Raw genomic sequence first — 20,472 nt, 5'->3', positions numbered from 1 at the left:
TTGGGACAAGAGAGCTGAGCTCTTGGCGAGGGAGGGTTGCAGACACACTAGAGGGATGGAACTGATGCTGGGGCTGAGGGTGGTCTGGGGAAAACAGTGAAGAAAACAGGATACCATTTTTTGTTAAAAATTACGAACAACCTAGATGGATGTCCACCAATAGTGGAATGGTTGAATAAATTATAGGATACGTTTATGAAAAATCATGTATTTTTTTAATGAGGTAAATATGTATCTTGACATGAAAAGATCTCTAGGACATATTGTCAAGTGGGGGAAAAAAGCCTGCGTGTAAATATATGGAAAAACACCTGGAAGGATATATCCCACGCTGTCATAATGCCATTACATGCAGGGAAGGGAGTGAGACTGGGGAGGGATAAAGACTTACAACACCGGAGAGCCATCATTGAATTTATTTTATTTTAAAGGTATCTATGTACATCAAGTAAATACACACTGGGGTTGGTGCAGTTTGGTTTGTCTTTCACGCTGGCATGCAACATTTTGGCAGATGTGAGGGGGCAGGCCAGGTGCCCCTCGTGGAGACCCTGGCTCTCTGAAAGGAATGTGGTGAGAGGGTGGGAGGAGGGGGATGTGGAGTGAAGCTTCTGGTGAAGGCTTTGTGTGTGTGTCGTTCCTTGTTTATGTAAGTGAATTACATTTCCCTTACATCTTGCTAAAGAGAAGGCTGTTCCCTCTGTCACCTCTCTCCTCATCTGCCCTACACCTTCACATTTTCTTCTGTGTTTTAAAAGAGTCATTTGGTGGCAAGATTACATAAAGCTCACTGGATTCTTGGGTGCCCTGCTGGCCGACATTAGCACAAGTCTCCAGGTGCACAGGTATCTTCCTTCCTCTCCACTTGCGTCTGGAGACAGCGTGGCTCACCAACCCCACCCTTTCCCTCTTTGCTTGGGGCAGGGGAGCCAGATTGAACCCGTTTCCTCAGAGCAGTGGTTTTCAATCTACTCTACAGAATCCTTGGGGTCTCTTAAGGACTGTTCAAGGGCTCCTCAACTAGTGAAGCATTTGCCACCAAACAACAAAAATGCAAACTGCCCAGGTCTGCGTCACTTTTAGCTATTCTTTATGTCAGGGTTCTATATAAGATTGGTTCTGAAAAATGTCTGAATGTCACCGCCTTGGATTTATTCTACACCCCTCTGGTATTTTTTTTTTTTCCCTGCATTTCTCCTTAATTGCTAAAAAGGGCCTAACAGGTAAAGGGAGAAAGGACTTTTTCGCTTGAAGGAGTCACAGGCCAATACAGGCTGTATTTACCAGCTGACACTCACACTGAGCTTTCTTTCCTGACTTAGAAACTAGGTGATGGGTTGCCCTGCTACCCTGTTCTTCCAACCCAGATAAGACTGGCTATCTGGACACCAGGTTATATTTCTTGATTTGGACTGGCTTGTGACCTCCACTCTCCATCCCTGCAGTTACCTGGAAAGCCACCTTAGCACCATGTGGTAGGACAGGATATGAAAACAAAACAATAGTCCTGTCAATTCCATAGGGAGTGGGGGGCGCCCCCTGGGTCAAGCCCTTGGGCTCCTCCACCTCTGGAAAATCTGCCCTGCCCTTTTCTTTAAAGTGCACTTAATACCAGATGAGGACATTACAGAGGGAATTCTTTTTGGAAAAAAACATTTTTTAATGTGTATCATCGGGGAAAAGTCAGGCTCCAGCTTGAAAGGAAGGCATTTCGAGATACCTATTTTGCCAATGAACTGGAAGCCCCCAAACCAAAAGGTGGAGACGGGAAGAACATGCAGCCCAATATGGGACAGAGAAAGGAATCCAGCCCATCACTGTGGCAAAAAAAATACTTAGGAATTTTCCAGTCTGTTTACCCCCAAAGCCAAAGAAGGACTCATTTTGCTTACGCTTGGCTATAACTTTCACCGTGGACAGATGAGCAACCATTTGACAGACTGTTGGAAATGGGTTGGCCTCCTCAATGTTTCAAAATAATTTTAAGCAGCTTTGGGTTCTGGTCATGAGCTCTGGGGTAGAGAATATCAAAAGGAGTTTTGAGGAGAAAGGGAAGTGGTCCCTTGAGCAATCCATGTTCTTGGTTGTCCAGGGGGCACAGGAAGAGGGAGGCAAAAGGCAGACTTCGGGGGGCAGAGGTGCACACCCAGAACCCCTCCGTTGGGGTGAGGGGTGTCTGAAGAAAATTCACCGTATAATTTAAGCAGTCCTTCCATTTCACCCTCCCCTGTGCTAAATGTGGAAGAGGAGGGAGGAAGAGTCTATTTCTGTATCTTCTCATGACGCCAAGACATTCTTCTGCTTAAGGCTTTGTGTATGTGCATGTGTGTGTGTGTGTGTTTGTGAAGGATCACAGCCCTCTAGCTCCCATTTTCCTTTTATCATCTCCGTGACTAACACCATTCAGTGTGAGAGATGCATATAGGAGAGGAAGAAGAAACACTGACCCTCCTCCCTATGGCCCCAAATGAGGAGGGTATACTATGCTTAGAAATTGCTAAATACATCATTAGATACTAGAGAGTATGACAGAGAGAAGAGAGAGACATAGCAGCTTTTGATATATAGATACAGAGTACAAAGAGATACAGAGTAAGAGAAGACATCATACATAGTACAGTCAGACAACAAGGATTGGGGAAGGGAGTTAGTATCAGAGACCACAGGTTTGCAGCATGCTGAGAGAAGAGGCCTCAGTCCCTCTTAGAAACTGGGGAAGAAAGAGAAAGAGGTTGTGAGGAACCACCTTGCAGCCCGGTCACTGAAGAGGAACAGGGTGGCATCTGTGCCAACTTGGGTTTACAGTCCTGTTCCTTTGATATCAACAGCCAGACGCCACCCTGCCATCTCCTGCTCCTCCACCCACAGGCCTTCCCTAACTCTCCCTCCCCCATTCCCACTGCTTGCTTCTCATGCCTTTCTGCCTACGTGCACCTGGCCTATTACCCTGGAAAACCCCTGGAGAGGGCTCAGCTTGGATGCCGCCCACTAGGAGACTGGCCATGTTCTCTCGTTTCTCGTTCTCCAAGGATCCAAGGTGGACAATAAAACAGGATCCCAGTGCCCGTTTTGAGCCATAAAGCAACCTGGCGAGAAGCCTGGTGACACACAAGAACCAGGAAGGTGCCTGTGCTGCTAGGAGAGCACAGGGAACAGGGGAGAGGACCCAGGACAGAGGTGAAGGTGGGGCTTGGAGGTGGGCACACAGCTGTTTTCCACCTCCACTAGCAAGATTGGAGGGGAGTGCTGATACAGCAGCTAGATGAACAAAAAGTTAGACTTCCTGGGGCATTTGCTAAAGCTCATTGGTGACATATACAGATATGAGGAGTATAGGACACAGAGATCTCCCAAGGTCTCCTAATAACCACTAGGTTCTGTGACCTGTGTTGCGGCTCTAGATGGACACTGCCCTTGCCCACTTCTTTTGACATGTTGCAGCGACCCCTAGTGGCATAAAGGCGGTACTGTGGTTCCCACTACGGCCAAGCACAAGGGGGGAGGGGAGGCCAGTGCCTAGGGGACACCGGGCAGTTCTGATGTAGCCCCTGGGAGGGGACAGCAGGAGTTGAGGGACAACTATATAGTAAAAGTTTTGAGATGATTTAAAAAAAAGCAGGAGAAACAAAGAAGCTGAGGGCAAGAAAGGAGGCAACCTGAGGCTGGTCAGAGGAAGCGGCCTGAAACTACCTGAAAGTGCAGGTATGCAGCAGCCCGTGTGGGAGATTAGCTGGCTGCCGTCTCTTGGTGGAGAGGGAACAGCTTGGCCTGGTCTTCAGCCTCGTAGCCGCATGGCAGGTCACTCCTGGAAGAAGAGACCCAGCATAATCACAGCATTGTTAGCTCCGTATAAATGACAGCATTCCTGTCACTTTGCTCTCTCAGCATCCCGGTGAGATAATGAAGGGCAGGAATACAGGGCAAATCAAGGCCAGAGAGATAGAGCTGACTTGCCCAAGGTCACAAAGTTCCCCAAAGTAGGAGGGAAACCCAGGTCATCAGACGTCCATGGCGTTTTCTCCCAGTCCCCATAGCTGGCATGGGGAGGAACCACAGGGAGAATTGGAGGAGGGGACAGTGTTCTACACCGAGGCTGGGGGTGACTGGACCTCCTGGACAACACAGTGATGGCGAGAATGGTTCTCATTTCCTCCTCCTTTCCCCAAAGTCTCCAGCGAACCTCTAAGTAAGGCATGAGGGAAATGTAACCATTTCTTCTGGTCCCACCCAGAGAGCCCAAGAGCAGTGGCAACCGGCATACCTATTGTCATTGATATCTGTGGCATTTCCTGAAGAGAACATCATGGAGAACACAAGATTGGAAGAAGGAAAAAAGAGATTGGGTGTTACTAACGGTCTCCTCAAACCCTCTCTCATCCTAATCCCTTGGAGAAAGAGGTAAGTGTCTTGGCAACATAGCTGCCATCTGGGTCTGTGGCACTCGTCTTAAACTACCCCAAGCTGCATCATTATTTTGTTTGAGAAAAAGCCTCCCTCAGCCCTCACAGAGGAGAGGAGAAGGGGAAGGGAAGGGAAGGGTTGGGACAGGCACGTGACCAGAGGAATCCACTTCTAAGCGTCCAAGACCCTGAAGGGATGCAGTGTTTGAGCTGTAGGTGCAGGGTCACTTACTTTTCTGATACTTTTCAACTTGCCCTGGGGATCCCACAGGCTGGTTACCCATCTTTTTCACTCACCATTGTCCATGTTGGCCTTCTGGTAGGAAGCCAAGGGGGCTCCAGAAGATGTGGCCCCACTGCTGGTACAGGAGTTTGCAAAGCTGGATGGAGCAGAGGAGAGAGATGCAACCTCTGGCACCCACCTTCCACTATTCCGAGGACCACTGATCCATACTCACCCTCAGGGATGAAGCCATCCACCCCTCCCATCCCCAGAGACCAGAGGACAACAAACATGGCCTCAGGCTGGGAGGGCAGATGCCCACCTTCTAATCAAAGGTGTGAAGTTGAGAAAGGGTTAGAAATGAAGCTACTTAGGAAAAGAATTAAGTCTCACCCAATAATTAACCCAGTCTTATGCCTTATAGGGTGCAGAGAGCCTTGGGTTGGGACTTCAGCCCGCCCATGGTCACTCACTACATGTCTGAGGTGGAGCTAGGTGCCGCCTGCAGGTACAAATTCTGGTAGTTCTGGAAGAGGCTGTTGGTGTAACTGATGCACTCAGGGCTCCGGGTGCCATAGGCGTTGGTGGGTGAAGATGCTGGGTAGTGGCCAGGCCGGACGGGTTTGGCTGCGGCAAAGAAAGGAAAATGACCGTGAAGAGGCTATTTGTTACCTTGCAGTTGCCCTGCAAGGTCATTTAGCTAGAGCTGAACTGAGTTGCAAGTAAGGTAATTCACTTTTCTACTGTTTTGTAGTGGTGGTGGGGTGAGGCTGGGGTGGGGTTACACTGAGGAATTTGCTGGGTTCCCCCAGGTGGTGATCCCTCCCGTACGCCTGTTGACGCCCACTCCCCACTCACCAATCTGGGCAGAATGGCCCCGTTTGCTGGAGCTCTTGTACCGAACGGCCTCCTTGATGCGGTCCACCTCCTGCTGGTACCGGCGCTTGTCCTTCATGGCGCCCTCCTTGGCCTCCTTCAGTGCACCCTCCAGGGCCTTAACTCTCTCAGCCGTAGCCCTAAGTCGTTTTTCCAACTTAGGAAGCTCACAACGCAGATCTGCATTGTCACGTACCAGCTGTGGGACGAGCCCCGGCGAAGAGGCGGGGAGAGAGGCGAACAAGGCAGCGGAGTCGGGGGTGAGGGTGGGAGAGAGAATAAGGAAAAGTCATGTCAGGGAAGGTGGAGACCATGTGGTTTCCTCCAAAGGCCTCATTCCCTTTACCTAATTGCTGTTCTGGCCAGTTCTTTCCTTCTCCCTTTAGCAAACGGTGGTCAGGCATGAAAAAGTTCCATCATTTTCCAGGCAGCAAAAACATGCCAACTCCTCTGTAGCCCAGAACGCTTGGGAGAGCAAGAGTTCCAGTCTCCTCCTGGCCTAAACACCACCAACCCCCCAATATCTCACAGCTGGTGCCAGACCAACAGCCCCAGGGCAACCATGGGAATGAGGCCCCTCCCCCTCCCCCAGAGATGACTCTGTGGGCATGCACAGGGCGAGGCAGCAAGAGCACAGTAGCAGTTTGGAGGGTGGAGATGGTGTTGAGTGCAGGTTAGGTGCAGTGTAGAGCAGGAGCAGAAGCTGGAATACAGGAGCCCACGCACCACACACACACGCACACACACACAGACACAGATACACATACACACATGGCCGCCCCATAGGAAGGAAAGAAAATGTTTTGAAGTCTCACAAACATTTGTGCTCATTACCTTCATGTTCAAGGATTTCCTGGGCTGTCCCTCTCCCCATTTAAATTAAGCTACAGCGTGGTATTAACCACCTTGCATCCAGAAAAGACTTCCTGATCTTTTTACAAGGTTTCACACAATGACTAGGGCCCTACAGATTGCAGGAGGAGCCGGCCTTGGAAGATATCAGGTAAATCAGTGCAGCAGGGAACACTGGGAGAATTGTCCCTTTAATTTTGGACAATCTACAGATTATAAACAATGTTTTGCTGTGACAATAACTTAGCTTAATTTGTAATAGGGTTATGGCCCTGGCTATTTAAGATTCTGTTGACTGAGAGGTTTCTACATCACTCATGTTTTCCTTTCTAGTCTTGTGTCCCCTGAGGTAGGATATTAGGAGTCCTCTCTCCTATAGGTGAGTAGCTTTTGGCCTTTGAGACTTAGAACAGAGGCAGAGCCTTCATGGGGGAAAAGGAAAACAGCCTGTGATGTCCTGAAATGTGCCACAATGTGGATGAACCTGGAGGACATTATGCTAAGTGAAATGAACAAGTCACAAAAGGACAAATCCCAGATGATTCCACTTAGGTGAGATTCTTAGAGTAGTCAAAGTTATAGAGACAAAGTAGAATGGGGGTTGCCAGGGGGTGGAGGAGCAGGGAATGAGGAGTTCTTATTTAATGGGGATGGAGTTTCAGTTCTACAGGATGAAAAGACTTATCTCTGGAGAGGGATGGTGGTGATGGCTGCACAACATTACAAATGGATTTAAGGCCACCGAATGGTGCACTTAAAATGATTAAAGGTCATACATTTTATGTTATGTGTACTTTACTACAATGACAAAAATTGGGGAAAAAAAGCAATGTAATATGCATTTGGATTAAGAAGGAAAATGAACACAGAAATGAAAAAGAATGACAAAACCGATTACAAAAGTTTCTTCCCTTTCAACTTTTCTATAATGTTGTTCACACTGTTTTATAATAGGTAAAGGGGGAAAGATGGTACTAAAGCCCTCTGCAGGTCGAAATAAAATAAATAAACCCTGTGGACTACCACTGGGCCACAGTTCTAGGATTTTCTTCATTATTTAAAAAAATAAGAAGATGTACTGGGTATTTACTATATATGCTGGGTATGGCACTGGGAAGAAAAGAAGTTGAAGCTGTAGTTTAATGAGAACGTGAGTTTAAAACGAATTTTAAGGTGGATTCGAAAAGAAGGGAATGAAGCATAGGTTAGGGTTTATTTTACGAATCAGTTAAAAGAGCCAGTTGACAGTCTGTTGCATCTGTCTTCAAGGCTCAGCTATTTGGCGCTAGCCAGGGTGATCCTTCTATGTATGCCCCAAACATTTCCTGTCCTGACTCCTTTGGACTGCCCCTTCCACCTCCCCACCCCATACCTTTGAAACCCAGTCTTCCACCTAAGGAACCGCAGCAGCAAGGAGGGGGATAGAGAGGCAGCGACTTAATACACAGGAGTTTTCACTGGCCCTGACCAGGGGCCAGTTGGGCCGTCTGAGGACATCATGTAATTGCCCTGTGTGCCTGCCCCAGGCCTAGGCAGAGGGAGTCCTCTCCATGAGAGAAAGCCCAGCTTCCTGACTTCTTGTCTCTCTGCTCTCCGTCTCTGGCTAACGTCTGACCAGTATCCCTTGTGTACGGTCACGGCCCCATGCCTCTGAAACCTCTATCAGTTTCAACCTTTCCCTCCAACAGCGTAGGCCTGGGGAATTCCACTTTGAGCAGAGGCAGGCTGGGAGCTTTGGGAAAGGGAAAACAGGCATAGAACCAAGAACAAGGTAAAAGTGGAACCAAATACGGGATAAAGAAGGGATTTGTAGGAAAGGGAAAAGGGAAAAGTAAGGAAAACATGCAAGTAGATTTTCCTAAATCCAAGGGCTTCCAAAGATTTAGGTATCCTAGGCTCCCGGCCTCAAGAGTTCTCTTCACCCCTTACCCTCACTCTTACCTGTTTGTGAACCTTTGTAAGCTGTTCCAGGTTGTTCTCAAGAAAGGAAATCTTCTGCTTTTGGGAGTGAATCCCCCCACTGTCCTCGGGCTCCATTTCTGCACTCTGATGAGAGACAGAGGCAGGGGAAAGGTGTGGCTGTCCTGAGGCCAATCAGGTCCCACCCAGACCAGGTCCAGCCAGCCCCACTGAAGGCCACAGGGTCTGGAGAAGCCTGGGGAAAGGGGGAGGATATGGGGGCTGGGGAGACCCCGAGACGGCACTCACTTTCTTGACTCGAGTCGTGACGTCTTGAACGAACAGCTTGCGAAGGTTGTGGAGGGTCTGGAGTTCCCGGGCCTGGAAACAATGATGAAAAATTGGGGTCCTCCAAATACCCGGTCACCGTTCCCCCTCCCAAATTACTGGACCCTTCAGTCTCTCTAGACAAATGAGTCACTCATCCTTTAGGAAAAGGTGCGTCCTGATCATGCCACAGACTGACTTTGCAGAAAGGCTAGGAGGAATGGGGTTAGGAAGAAATCGGGAGGAAGAACTGAAGCCCTCCACCCATACCCTGTTAACCTGGCAGAGAAGGAAACCACTCACAACTGTCTCCTCCAGACCCTTGAGGTCCTGCTTGGACTGCTCGTGTCGCTCATACAGAAATCTGGAGGAAGAGGGAAACAGAAGAATCCCTCAGGGCCTCCCTGCCTCCCTCTCTCCTCCCTCCTCCATTCCTTTGATCTATATTTTATTATTATATATTACACAAGTTACCCATGTTCACAGTGCAGAAATTAGAAAAGAAAAAAAAAGATAAGTAAACGAGTTCCATAAAAAGCCCATGATTCTACTACTTACAGATCAAACCACCGGGAACATTCTGGTGTCCATCCTTCCAGACTCTTCCATGCATGCATATCCCACATAACTGTTATGGGATTACACCATTCCTACTGTTTGTAACCTGCTTTTTACACGTCACAAAACATCCCCCACATCCTTCCATGTCTGCTAATATTGAACAGAAGCCTCCCTTTTTCCCCCTTCCCCACCCCATCGAACTGTTCTTCTGAGGCACTTGCTTCCTGTGGTCACCATATTCACATCTAGATTGTGTCTTGCCTCTGCAGCATGTCTGAGTAGGGTCTGCAGGCAGACCCGTCACTCACGTCAGCTCCTGGAGTTTGGTGCTTTTCTCATGTTCTTCATTCTTCAGCTTCTCATAGTCAGCCTGAAGCTTCTCCAGCTCTAACTGGAGCTTCTGATTCAGGCTGCGGGGGGCAAAGAGGTATTGGGGAGAACAAAAAGACGTCAGCAAGAGGCAAAGGGAAGCCCAGCTCCTCAAACACTTTCCTTCTTCTATACCTTCGGGTATCAGAGGCAGACTCAGGCCACTGCTTCCATGACAGGGTGAGGGGCCCTGAGCTATCTAATCAGAATAGCCTTGCAGATAGGGACTAGTCCTCACTCCTTGTACCTCCTGGAGTTGGGCTGCAAAGTCGTGTCATTGTCAGGGGGATGACACATGGAAGGTAAAGAACCGGATCCTGGTGCAAGAGGGAGCATCTGAGTAGGCACAGCAAGGGGAGGGGACCAGGTGGAGACGAGCCTCCCTGGGGAACTCTTACTCTTTGAGCTCGTCAATGGTCTTCTGCTTCTCATTGATCTCGTCCCGGAGCCGGGCCAGCTGCCGGTGATGGGCCTCCCGGTGGCTGTCCATCTGCAGCTCCAGGGCCTTCTGCAAACAACCCCACCCCAAGCTCAAATCTAGACTCCCAGACACCCGCTCAGTGAGGACCAGCACAGCCCTGCTGGGCTCCAGTCCTCCCCACGCCTTCCCCACTCACCTTCACATCTTCTGAGTCCTGTGTGTCTGGCTCCTTATCCTTCAGGGCCACTTCATGCACAGTTTCTGAGGGAGAGAGGGGAAGACAGCTTACATCAGACCTACCTCCTCCGGACAGAACTTCACATTGTGACCAGAGCTCCAGGCACAGCAAGGCACGTCCACCCAGAATGGGCCCACAGGGATGTTCTTCTGGGTGAGGACGGTCCAATTTCATACAGCAGGGACACAGAACAATGCAGGGTTTATGGTTCATGGAAGCTGAGCTACGCGCAAGAGCGTGCTAAGCGGCATGTGAGTTGGACTCCACGATTTCAGTCTAATGCTTTGGTGAGTGTGCCGTTGGGTGGTTTCCTGTGATGTTTGTCACTTTCCCTCCCTGTCCCCTCTGCGATCTTAGATCCCAGGATGGGGGGGTTGGACGTTTAAGAGGGCCTCACCCTGGGCTTGGAGCTTGGCCAGCTCATCACTCAGGGAGTCATAGGACTCTTCCAGGTGCCGCTTCTTGAGCTCCACGCTCTGCATGTATTCCGTCAGGGAGCGGATCTTGGCCTCATGCTGGTGGGGTGAGGGTTCATGAGAGGAAGAAGATGGATGCAGCAAAGGACCCAACTCCAGGCAGTGCAGACCTCCATAAGCTCCAGCTCTCCTCCCTTCCTGCTACACCTCCCATGGGGATGCAGGGTCGAGGGACATTCCTCTGGAGACCCTTCCTTTAGACCCTCTTGGATCAGAGGGCAATACCCCCCGATCCTTCACTTCTCTAGCCTGGACCCTCTCATGCTTCCCCCCAGCTCTTCTGTCCTTGACTTCAGTTGACCCTAGGCTCTTGACATAAACATGGGTGCTAGGAGTTATCCCATAAGCACAGAGTTGCCCGTCCTCTCCCATGGCACCCAAAGGCTCTGGACCTCTGCACTCACCTGGGAGATGAGAAGCTGGCAGGATGAGAGCTCCCGCCCAGTCACTTCCATCTTGCGGTGACATTCGACCTGGAGGTTCTCCAGCTGCCGGCACCGTTTTACCACAGACTTGACTTCGGATTTGATTTTGCTGATGTAGAGTCGGGCCACAGTGAACTCCTCCTCGATGGCCCCGCTGATCTCCACCGGCTGTGGGAGAGCAAGGGAGGGAGGAGGTGCCTCTCTGCTGCCGGGAAGCCCTTTATCCATTTCCTTCTACTCGGCCTAGCCCCCAGGCACACACACCCAGAGACACAGGGACTCGGGTGGGACGGGTATGTTCCAGATGACTTCTAGCAGCTCTGTATCACCTGTCATTTCACACTAAATCCCTCTCTCTGTGCTTAAAGATCCAATTCTGACAGTCACCTTCTTTCATCCTGTAGAGCAATAGGATATTCTGTAGTCAAACTGACCTGCTTGATCACCCAGACGGGTCACTGTCACTGCCACAGATCTGCATATGTCATTCCTAACTGTGTGCTCCCATCTCCAAATCCTGCTGTAAGCACATCTCCACTGCTTCTTTATTCAGCAATGTGAATTTCAGTTGGTGTGTGGATTTAGAATGTGTATTTCAGTTGAGTCTATGCAAACCTCTACCTGCTTTCCTGTGTCTAGTTTGCAGGCGTGTTTCCTGGATCTTTGGCACCCCGCCTTCCCAGTATCCCTGAGGGCCTGGATTGTCTCACCGGCACCTCCCACCAGGGCCCAGAACGAGAATGACCTGAACAAGGCTGCCGCCTCTCTCTCCACTCACCAGCTTAATCTCCCCGTTGCCCACGATGACACTGAACTCACTCAGGTCCTTCATCAGCCCGTTCAGCACCTCAGCAATTCGTTTTCGTTGGTGTCCACTGACCTCCTGTAGCCGCTGCAACTCAGACTCCAGGGACAGCATGGTGGCCTGGGGACAGCCCTTCAGGTCATCCCATCGCCATCTTCCTGCTCCCCTCCCCAGCCCAGGCGGAGGCCTCTCCCTTCATGCATGACCCTGATGGCTGCGATGAAGAGAACACAAGCCCTGCAGAAGGGTCTGGAAGAGAGAGGGGTCAGAAGGGCCAAGTGCAGTGGCGGGATGGGGGAGTGTCCCACGACACACTGAACGGCAGTGCAAAGGTGCAAACGTGATCCTGCCCCATCAGGAAGCAGAGGTCCCTTTGGATGTGGAGGATGTTCTGAGGCCAGGGAGCTCCGAGCCGGCTACTCACCACCTTCTGAGACAGCTCATCCACCAGAAGCTGGTTCTGCTGGCTCTTCTCCTCCACCTCCTGGGACTTTTGGTCGTAGTTCATGGCCAGCTCCTCCAGTGCCTGCAGCACCTCCTTCACCTCGTCCTTCGCGGCGTCGTTCTCCGACTGCAGGTGGCTCAGCTCCTGCTGGACCTTCTCATTGTCTCCTCGAGTGGACACCAGCAGCTGCAAGGGAGGGGCGAGCCACGTGAGGAAGTCCTCTGCCGGCGACCACTTCGACGGCCCCTTGGTCTGGGGAAGCTGAGCCCCCCACCCAGGTATAGGTCTAGGAGAGAAGCAAGGGCCAAAGCAAGAGTCAAGAGGAAGTGGGCTTTCCGCTTCACAGAAGTAGGGCAACAGAATGAAGAAGCACCCAGACTCCGGCATCCGTGCTTTAAGCAAAACCCCAATTAAGTTTCCAGATTTCTAGAGTCTTGGAGGGTGACTCAGCCCTAAGCAGAATGCCCCTTCTTCCATCTTATCAGGAAAAGGTCTTTTTGATGCCTTTCAGGGGTGAACACGCAACCCTCTCCTCTCGTGTCTTGCCCTCCTTCCCGTTACCTCTTCCTGGTCCAGCATCTGCTGCTTGAGCTTCTCTATGAGTTGGCTCTGCTGGTTGATCTCATCATCCTGTTGGAGGCAAAAGGGGTAAAGGCGGGGTGAAGGGAGCTACTCTTTCCAGTGTAGACTTACAGGGTTGGGGTACACGTGGATCCTGATACAAATCCAGCTAGTTTAGGCTTTGATTTAGAAACTCCACATCCTAAAAAAAGAAAGGGGTCTTTCCCTCGGCTTCTTTCCTTGACCCCTGCCCTCATTTTTTTAATCCCTTTCTTCCTAGAAGTTGGTATAACCTTGACAATGCACTGCAAAAGCCTTTAAATGTTCACATCCTTTAACTGAGAAATCCCACTCTCGCGCTCCATTCTAATCAAATCATTCCAAAGCAAAGTCTTACGCACAAGAGACAAAGATAGTCATTTCAGAGCGATTTATAATAGCAAAAACAACCAACCAACAAAAAAAACAAACAAAAAACCCTAGAAGGCCTGTAACTAAGTAAATGGTTAAATACATTCTGATAAATGGACTGTTAGGCAGCTGTTTTAAAACACTTTTATGAAGAGTTGTTAACAAAGTAGGAAATTGCTCATTATATAATGAGGAATGGAAAAATCGGATGCAAAGTTACATATATGGTATCATCTCAATTGCGTGGCTTTATTTCTGAATGGTGGGAGGAGATGATTTAAATTTTCTTCTATGTATTTTTATTTATCTTCCACATTTTCAATAATGAACATTCATCTCTTTTAAAATCAGAAAAACGGCAGGATAATCTACTTCTTTAATCCCTCACTTACCATCCCACTGGGCCCTCACCTCTGTGCCCTGCCCGACTGTCCTTACCTTGTCATCAAGCTGCTTGTAGAGGCGGCGGATCTCCTCCTCGTACTTCTGCCGCTCCTCAGGCGCGATGCGCACCACGATGGATGAGTTGTCGTTCACGGGCGTTTCCTCACAGAGCTCAGCTCCCAGGGCAGCATCCTCCCCAGCCAGGCGCTCCGTCTCTGGCACGTCCTCTCCTGGCAAAGGGGTGGAACAAGGTGAGGGATGGGAGAAGGGACAGCTGCATCCGAGGGTCCTTCCTCCCTCACTGTACAATGCGGAGACCTCCAGGCCTCCATCTCTCTTGCCAAATGGACCGTCAACCTTTCGGGGGGTGGGGGTAAAGGCAGTCAAGCCGCTCTCGCTTTCTCTCGTGACTGCTCTACTGCACCCCTCCGGAAACGCAGCCCCCCTTAGAGATCGTAGGAGCCCTCTCTGGCTCCTTGCACCCACTGGACCCGTTGCTAACCACTGCGCCACCGGCTCAGCTCTGTCTCCAGCTTTGCAATCGTCTCCTTCTGAGCCTTTGTCTTCTCCTTCTCCTTCTCATATTTCTTCTTCCACTGCTCGGCAGTCAACTCCAGATTCACGGAGGCAGTGTTCTTAATGGTCTTTGCCCTGGAGAGGAGAACGAAGAGATGAGACCTCCATTAAGGCTCACAAGACCCTGAGGGGAGAGCGCTGCAGGGGCTGCGGCAGGGAGTTAGGGGACCCTGCCACCGACCGCTGTCCAAACATCAGGGTGGACTTGGTCTCCGCATCATTGTAGTTGGACGGTGAGCAGCAGATGAACATGGTTGTCCGGCAGTTTCCTCCCAAGGAGTCCTGGAGAATCCGTGTCATTTTGCTGTCACGATATGGAACGTAGCTTTTCTGGGGGAAGAGAGAGGCCGCAAATCAGAAAAAAAAATTCAACGGGGGAATCAGAAAGCATGGTGGGGGAGTTCCCTGGTTGCCTAGTGGTTAGGCTTCCAGGCTTTCACTGCTGTGGCCCGGGTTCAATCCCTGGTCAGGGAACTGAGATCCTGTAAGCTGCATGGCACAGCCAAAAAAATTTAAAAAATAAAAATAAAGAAGGGACGGTGGTGCTGACTAGGGGCGGAGCAACCCATGAACTGGCATGATGAGGTGGGGCATTAGGAGAAGGCAGAAGACGGGGTGGGGCTTGAGGGCTGCGGACACCTAAGGAGCACTCACTGTGCCCTCAGCCAGCGCAGAGATCACGTTCCCCAGAGCTGACAGGGACTTGTTGATATTCTTGGCCTCGTCCAGCACGGCTCCCTCTGCTCCAGTCTTGCTGACCTACCAGGGCACGAAGGGGTGAGTATGTCGTGAGCGGCTGCAGAGGGAGTGGGCTCTCCCCACCTCTTCTCCACGTAAGGTGGCTTAGTCCAAGGAGACGGGGAGAGGGAAAGAACAGAGAAGGCCCTTCCTCTGTTTCCCTAAACGCTCTTGCTACAGACCTCACCACACACACACACACACACACACACACACACACACACACACACACACACACACACACACACACACACACACACACACACACACACGTTATATGATTCCATTTATGTGCAATGTCCAGAAAGTCAAATCCAGAGTCAGAAAGTAGATTAGTGGTTGCCAGGGGATGGGAGAGGGGAGAAGAGGGCATGACTGTCAACAGGTGGTGAAAATGTTCTGGAATTAGTGGTGATGATGCACAACCTGCCAAACATACTGAAAGTCACTGAATTATATGCTTTAAAAGGGTGAACTTTATGGTATGTGAATTCTAGCTCAATAAGAAAGTTATTTTGATTTACAGAAAGGCCACCCCCCTCCAAGGCTTCCTTCCTTGCCCACCCCACCCCGATAGGACCCCCAACCTTCTCGCTCCCTGCCAGGTCCACTAGATACAGCTTCCCACTGAGCTTCTGCTCGGTCTCCATGTTCTCCTGCTTGATGTTGATGAGGAAGATGCTATGGCTTCGAGAGCTGTGTTCATTCATGTCTGTAGGAGGGAGGATGAAACAGTCCCTGTACCACCCCCTGCGTAACGGAAGCCCTCAGCCCCGGATTCCACGGACCACTGCCTCCACCCGCCAAGAGAGGGGGTGTCCGTCGGGAATAGCCTAGCCCCTACATCTCCCCGGCAGCAGGTCTCAGGGTCACACAGACAAGCGTCCCTCCTCCTCTGGAAGACACAGCCTTCCCTTGCTCACTTTCGCGTCCCTCAGCCCCAGAGGGCACAGAGGAGAGGCAGACCCCACGGTCAAGATCCCCTTGTCTCCCCACTCACTGGTGACAGCCACATGACGATTTGATTTCCCTTCATCAATCACATCTAAAATTTCTTCTGGGCTGGACACAAAGCGCTCAGTACAACCCTGTAGGGGGCAAATGGACAGTGACCCATGCACTTTGATCTGCAAATTAAATTACCTGCACAGTGACCAAATGACCTCTCAAGACGGTGCCTCTTCCCGGGCTCCGGACTCTCCCCAGCCCCTTGGCATGTCTCACCCCACCAGGATGTCCGCCCTCCAACTTCTGGGTGGGCCTTTGGTCTACCGTCCTACACCTGCACTCTCAATACACTGGCCCCACCTGGGTGTCCCATCCCCACTCTCACCTTGACAAACGGCACTCGGTTCTTGTCCTCGTGCACAGACAGATTTGTCTTGGTCACTGAATCAAGACAATTTAGGGTGAGCAAGGCCAGCACTTCCAGCCCCCCACCTCCCCAACCCCTGCACGCTGCAGTCTACTCGGATGGTGGATTCCTCTATGTGCAAGAGGGAGGAAGACTCCCCTGTGAAGATGAAACCCCCTGCACGCGCTGAAGGCTGTTTTTCCTCCTGCAGGATTCCAGCCCCAGGGCTGCAGCTAGACTCAGGCTGTTTATATGTGGGCCTGGGCACCTAAGCTCATCTTCTGACCCTTTCGGTTTGGGAAATTCTTGGTGAGTGGAGGCAAGGGACATGGGTACAAGTGTGTGTGTCCTTGTGTGCCTGCTGCATCACTCACCAAACAGTACCAAAACCCAAGAGCCCAAAAGCAATGTGATCTTTCTCTTCCTTGCCCTCCTCACCCCACCCACCGGGGTTAAACACCACTCACCATCCAGAAGGTCGCGGATTTTGTCCAGGTAAATCTCAAAGTAGGAAACCTGGTTGGGGAGAAAGGAGAAGTATGAAGTGAAGAGGGCCTATCTTAAATCTGATACAGGGATCTCAGGCTAACGCAACCCACTCAAATGGTGGTGGTGGGAGGGAAAGGGCAGAAGAGACTATGTTGGCAGAGAAGAACTTAGGTAACCAGGGTGGAGAATAAGTTGGGGCGCCAGGATCTCAGTGGGTTCATACTAGATCTTCCCCTCCCAGTCCCATAAGAGGATGCCCAGCAGTCATGCCCTGATCACCTTGATGTGGAACTCAAGGTTCTCATCCATGGAGTAGATGTGGTTGAAGATGTCTTGGGCAATTCGAGGAATGATTCCCATCAGCTGAGGGTCGTGCAGCTTTCCCTGGGGAGTAAGGGTATTCTGGAATGAGGCTGGGCTCAGGAGGGATCAGACAACTTGGCGGTATGCAGATGAACACAGAGATAACAGCTGCTAAGGAGACTATCCTAACTTAGGGGGTGGTCACTACCTTTTAGTGGAAGGAGGAGGGAAGTGAGCAGCTCTCTGGACTTTCATTGCTGCTGCTTTTCCAGGTGAAAAGAAGAAAACTGGAGTAGTGGAAAGGAGGGTGAACTGCAGCAGGCTGAAGGGATTCCATTAAACTTCCACTATAACGCTGCCCTCCGTTCATCCTCTGTACCAGGCAGCCCTCAATTTCTAGATCTTTCCCTACTGAGATTCCTTGGCCTCCTATTAACACTCCCAGCTCCTCATTCCCATAAAAGTCAGAACCCTCACCTCCATAGTATGTGTCTTCCCTGAGGATGTCTGTCCATAAGCAAAAATGGTGCCATTGTAGCCAGCAAGGACATCTGAAGAGATGGCAGAGAAAGAACACTGGTAGAGAGAAGTGGGGTAGGGAATGAGGAGCCTGAAAAAAGTACATTCTAAAAATACATTCATTACCTTTGACAATCTGCATGGCACACGCATGGTAAACTTGCTCCTGAGTCGTGTTTGGAGGGAATACACGGTCGAAGATATATGGCTTCCCCTGGAATGGAAATAACAGATGGCAGACATCAGCAGGCAGGTGTGAGGGAGGAGAAACACCCGAAAAGGCACCCGTTCTTCAACCTTCTGTACACGTGGACAATTATGGGGATGAGGGAAACCAACGAGAGGCAAAATTTAGTACTGACATCAGGAGTTGTGTCTGTGGGGTAGAATGTCACTGAGGAGTGTCACACAGCGAGACTGCATGAGTGGATCTCAGTCTTGGTGTGATGATTTAGCACTCACCATCCCAGACCCCCAGCCTGGGAAGCCAAATGGGAAAAGACAAGAGGGCCACAGGCTGTGGAGAGTGAAGAACAATATATTAACATTAAAAAATCTACCACTGGGGGCTTCCTTGGTGGCGCGGTGGTTGAGGGTCCGCCTGCCGATGCAGGGGACACGGGTTCGTGCCCCGGTCTGGGAGGATCCCACATGCCGCGGAGCGGCTGGGCCCGTGAGCCATGGCCGCTGAGCCTGCGCATCTGGAGCCTGTGCTCCACAACGGGAGAGGGCACGGCAGAGAGAGGCACGTGTACCGCAAAAAAAAAAAAAAATCTACCACTAAGTTAAAAAATATCTTCCTCAATAGATCCATATGTCCTGATATGAAAAGGTGTTGAAGATGTATTAAGTGAAAGACGCAAAGTTAGGGACAGATGTATAGTATGTTGCCTATTGTGTAAATGAAATACACAAATACCGAACTACTGAGCTGTTGTGGAAATATTAACACAAGCTCTCTCTTTGTGAAAAGAATATATGAAATCAGAAATATTAGGTTTCTGACTTCCCTGGTGGCACAGTGGTTAAGGATACACCTGCCAATGCAGGGTACACAGGTTCGATCCCTGGTCCGGGAAGATCCCATATGCTACAGAGCAGCTAAGCCTGTGCGCCACAACTACTGAGCCTGCGCTCCAGAGCCCGTGAGCCACAACTACTGAAGCCCGCGCGCCTAGAGCCCGTGCTCCGCAACAAGAGAAGCCACTGCAATGAGAAGCCCGCGCACTGCAATGAATACCCAATGCAGCCAAAAATAAAATAATTAATTAATTAAAAAAAAAAGAAATATAGATCTCCCTTTAGGGAAGCAGCTTTAAGTTAAGAGAAACTGTGAAGCAAGTCACTCAGACCTCCAAGTACTTTGTTTAATTCAGATAATATGTTATAAATCACATGTGCTGATAAGAATGCTAAAGATACAAAATATTTACAACCCAGGGAGCCAAACAGAATATATTTGCTATCTAGTCATATTAAAGGGAAGATCTCTGGTAAGATTAAATGTGACTATGCTTGTTCTCCATCATAAGTGACAAACTACTCAGTCGTGTTTTCCCGTCATTCGGTATAAAGAGACTATGACTTAGTTGTCAAATTATTTTACTAGAGTCCATCTTTCTTCAACTGATATGTAAACCTTCAGATCTATGGACACCAGAGTTTGGGAGACACATTTTAACTAATTAAGAAAAGTCATACTTTATTATAAGGTGTATTTTTGGATCCTGGGACATAATAGGTCCTTCAATTTATTCATTTTCTATCCAATCACATTATAAAATATCTTATTAATGTTATTAGCTTCTTTGTTCAGGCTTTTGAGTTACCAAGTATGAAATCATATGCATGTAATAGTTTTGTCTCTTTCTTTCCACTGTTAATACCACTTATTTTATTATTTTATCTTAGAGTCCCCCAAACAACATTAAATTGGGATCACTGGTTTCCTTTTTACTATGATGTATGCTATTGGTGTCAAATAAACAGTCTTTGCGGTTCAAAAAAAAAAAAGAAATCATAAAAGTTGGCTAAAGCTGAAGATGTGGGTCTAGGTATATCTACAATATTGCATCAACATGTGGAGAATTTTTTTCCAGAAGGAATTATATAGAAGTATTAACGTACTGCAAAAAAAAAAAAAAAAAAAGTATTAACAGTGGTTATTTGGGGGAGAGAAACTGGGAGAGAGGAGGCTTTCATTTCTCAGTCTGTATCCCGGAAAGTTTACATTTTTAAACCATGTACAAGTGTTTTGTTTTGTCTTGTTTTATTAATGCCAAAGAGAGTGAGACGATAGTGTATTATTTTGTTTCCTTCTTTTTACTTCTCTGCAAAAAGGAAAATATTATTTATACTAATAAATATTTTTTAACATTAAAAAATTTTTTTAAATCTGGCTTATGATAAATATCTACCTGGAATATTTATCTGGTCTCTGTGGTGAAAGATTCTGAAGCCCAAAAAACAGAATCCACAAAGAGAAAGAAATTGTGAAGGTGCTCTCTACAACTAAGGGAGTACTGTAAACTGATAGAGGCTTTCTGGAGGACAATTCTATTAAATATTTAAAAGTCCATGCTGGTCATACTCTGTCCCAGCGATTTCAATGCTAGGAATTTATTTTATGTGTGTAGCACACTTGCTTAAGCACTTAAAGATGTGTGTAGAAGGATGTTCACTGCAGCCGTTTGTATCCAAGAAAAACTAGAAACAGTTCAAACATCCATCAAGAAGATATCGGGTATGATACCTCCATAATCTACCCCCATTAAAATGAGCAAGGTTGGGGCTTCCCTGGTGGCGCAGTGGTTGAGAGTC

The 20,472-nt window shown here is 49.2% G+C and overlaps 1 protein-coding gene across 1 annotated transcript in view; it reads right to left on the bottom strand.

Annotated features, from left to right (window-relative positions):
- Positions 1 to 443: 443 nt before the first annotated feature.
- The window catches only part of KIF5A (kinesin family member 5A), a gene marked incomplete at its 5' end in the record, with an annotated part of 28,532 nt that continues 8,503 nt past the window's right edge, over positions 444 to 20,472 (bottom strand). Inside the window, 28 exons of the mRNA XM_082666326.1 lie at positions 444 to 2,710; positions 3,691 to 3,805; positions 4,262 to 4,289; positions 4,698 to 4,780; positions 5,097 to 5,250; positions 5,482 to 5,698; positions 8,293 to 8,397; positions 8,560 to 8,631; positions 8,881 to 8,941; positions 9,447 to 9,548; positions 9,906 to 10,015; positions 10,125 to 10,189; positions 10,564 to 10,681; positions 11,047 to 11,235; positions 11,846 to 11,992; positions 12,297 to 12,503; positions 12,879 to 12,947; positions 13,728 to 13,903; positions 14,176 to 14,324; positions 14,431 to 14,579; positions 14,904 to 15,008; positions 15,575 to 15,699; positions 15,988 to 16,075; positions 16,321 to 16,376; positions 16,809 to 16,857; positions 17,110 to 17,214; positions 17,611 to 17,684; positions 17,779 to 17,866. Of these exons, the coding sequence (XP_082522452.1) occupies positions 3,727 to 3,805; positions 4,262 to 4,289; positions 4,698 to 4,780; positions 5,097 to 5,250; positions 5,482 to 5,698; positions 8,293 to 8,397; positions 8,560 to 8,631; positions 8,881 to 8,941; positions 9,447 to 9,548; positions 9,906 to 10,015; positions 10,125 to 10,189; positions 10,564 to 10,681; positions 11,047 to 11,235; positions 11,846 to 11,992; positions 12,297 to 12,503; positions 12,879 to 12,947; positions 13,728 to 13,903; positions 14,176 to 14,324; positions 14,431 to 14,579; positions 14,904 to 15,008; positions 15,575 to 15,699; positions 15,988 to 16,075; positions 16,321 to 16,376; positions 16,809 to 16,857; positions 17,110 to 17,214; positions 17,611 to 17,684; positions 17,779 to 17,866 (2,970 nt within the window). The 3' untranslated portion in view covers positions 444 to 2,710; positions 3,691 to 3,726. The remainder of the gene's footprint in view (positions 2,711 to 3,690; positions 3,806 to 4,261; positions 4,290 to 4,697; positions 4,781 to 5,096; positions 5,251 to 5,481; positions 5,699 to 8,292; positions 8,398 to 8,559; positions 8,632 to 8,880; positions 8,942 to 9,446; positions 9,549 to 9,905; positions 10,016 to 10,124; positions 10,190 to 10,563; positions 10,682 to 11,046; positions 11,236 to 11,845; positions 11,993 to 12,296; positions 12,504 to 12,878; positions 12,948 to 13,727; positions 13,904 to 14,175; positions 14,325 to 14,430; positions 14,580 to 14,903; positions 15,009 to 15,574; positions 15,700 to 15,987; positions 16,076 to 16,320; positions 16,377 to 16,808; positions 16,858 to 17,109; positions 17,215 to 17,610; positions 17,685 to 17,778; positions 17,867 to 20,472) is intronic.

The sequence above is a fragment of the Grampus griseus genome, assembly GCF_964374135.1.
Source record: "Grampus griseus genome assembly, chromosome: 11".
NCBI lineage: Eukaryota > Metazoa > Chordata > Mammalia > Artiodactyla > Delphinidae > Grampus > Grampus griseus.
This window is presented reverse-complemented; position numbering and strand designations above follow the sequence as displayed.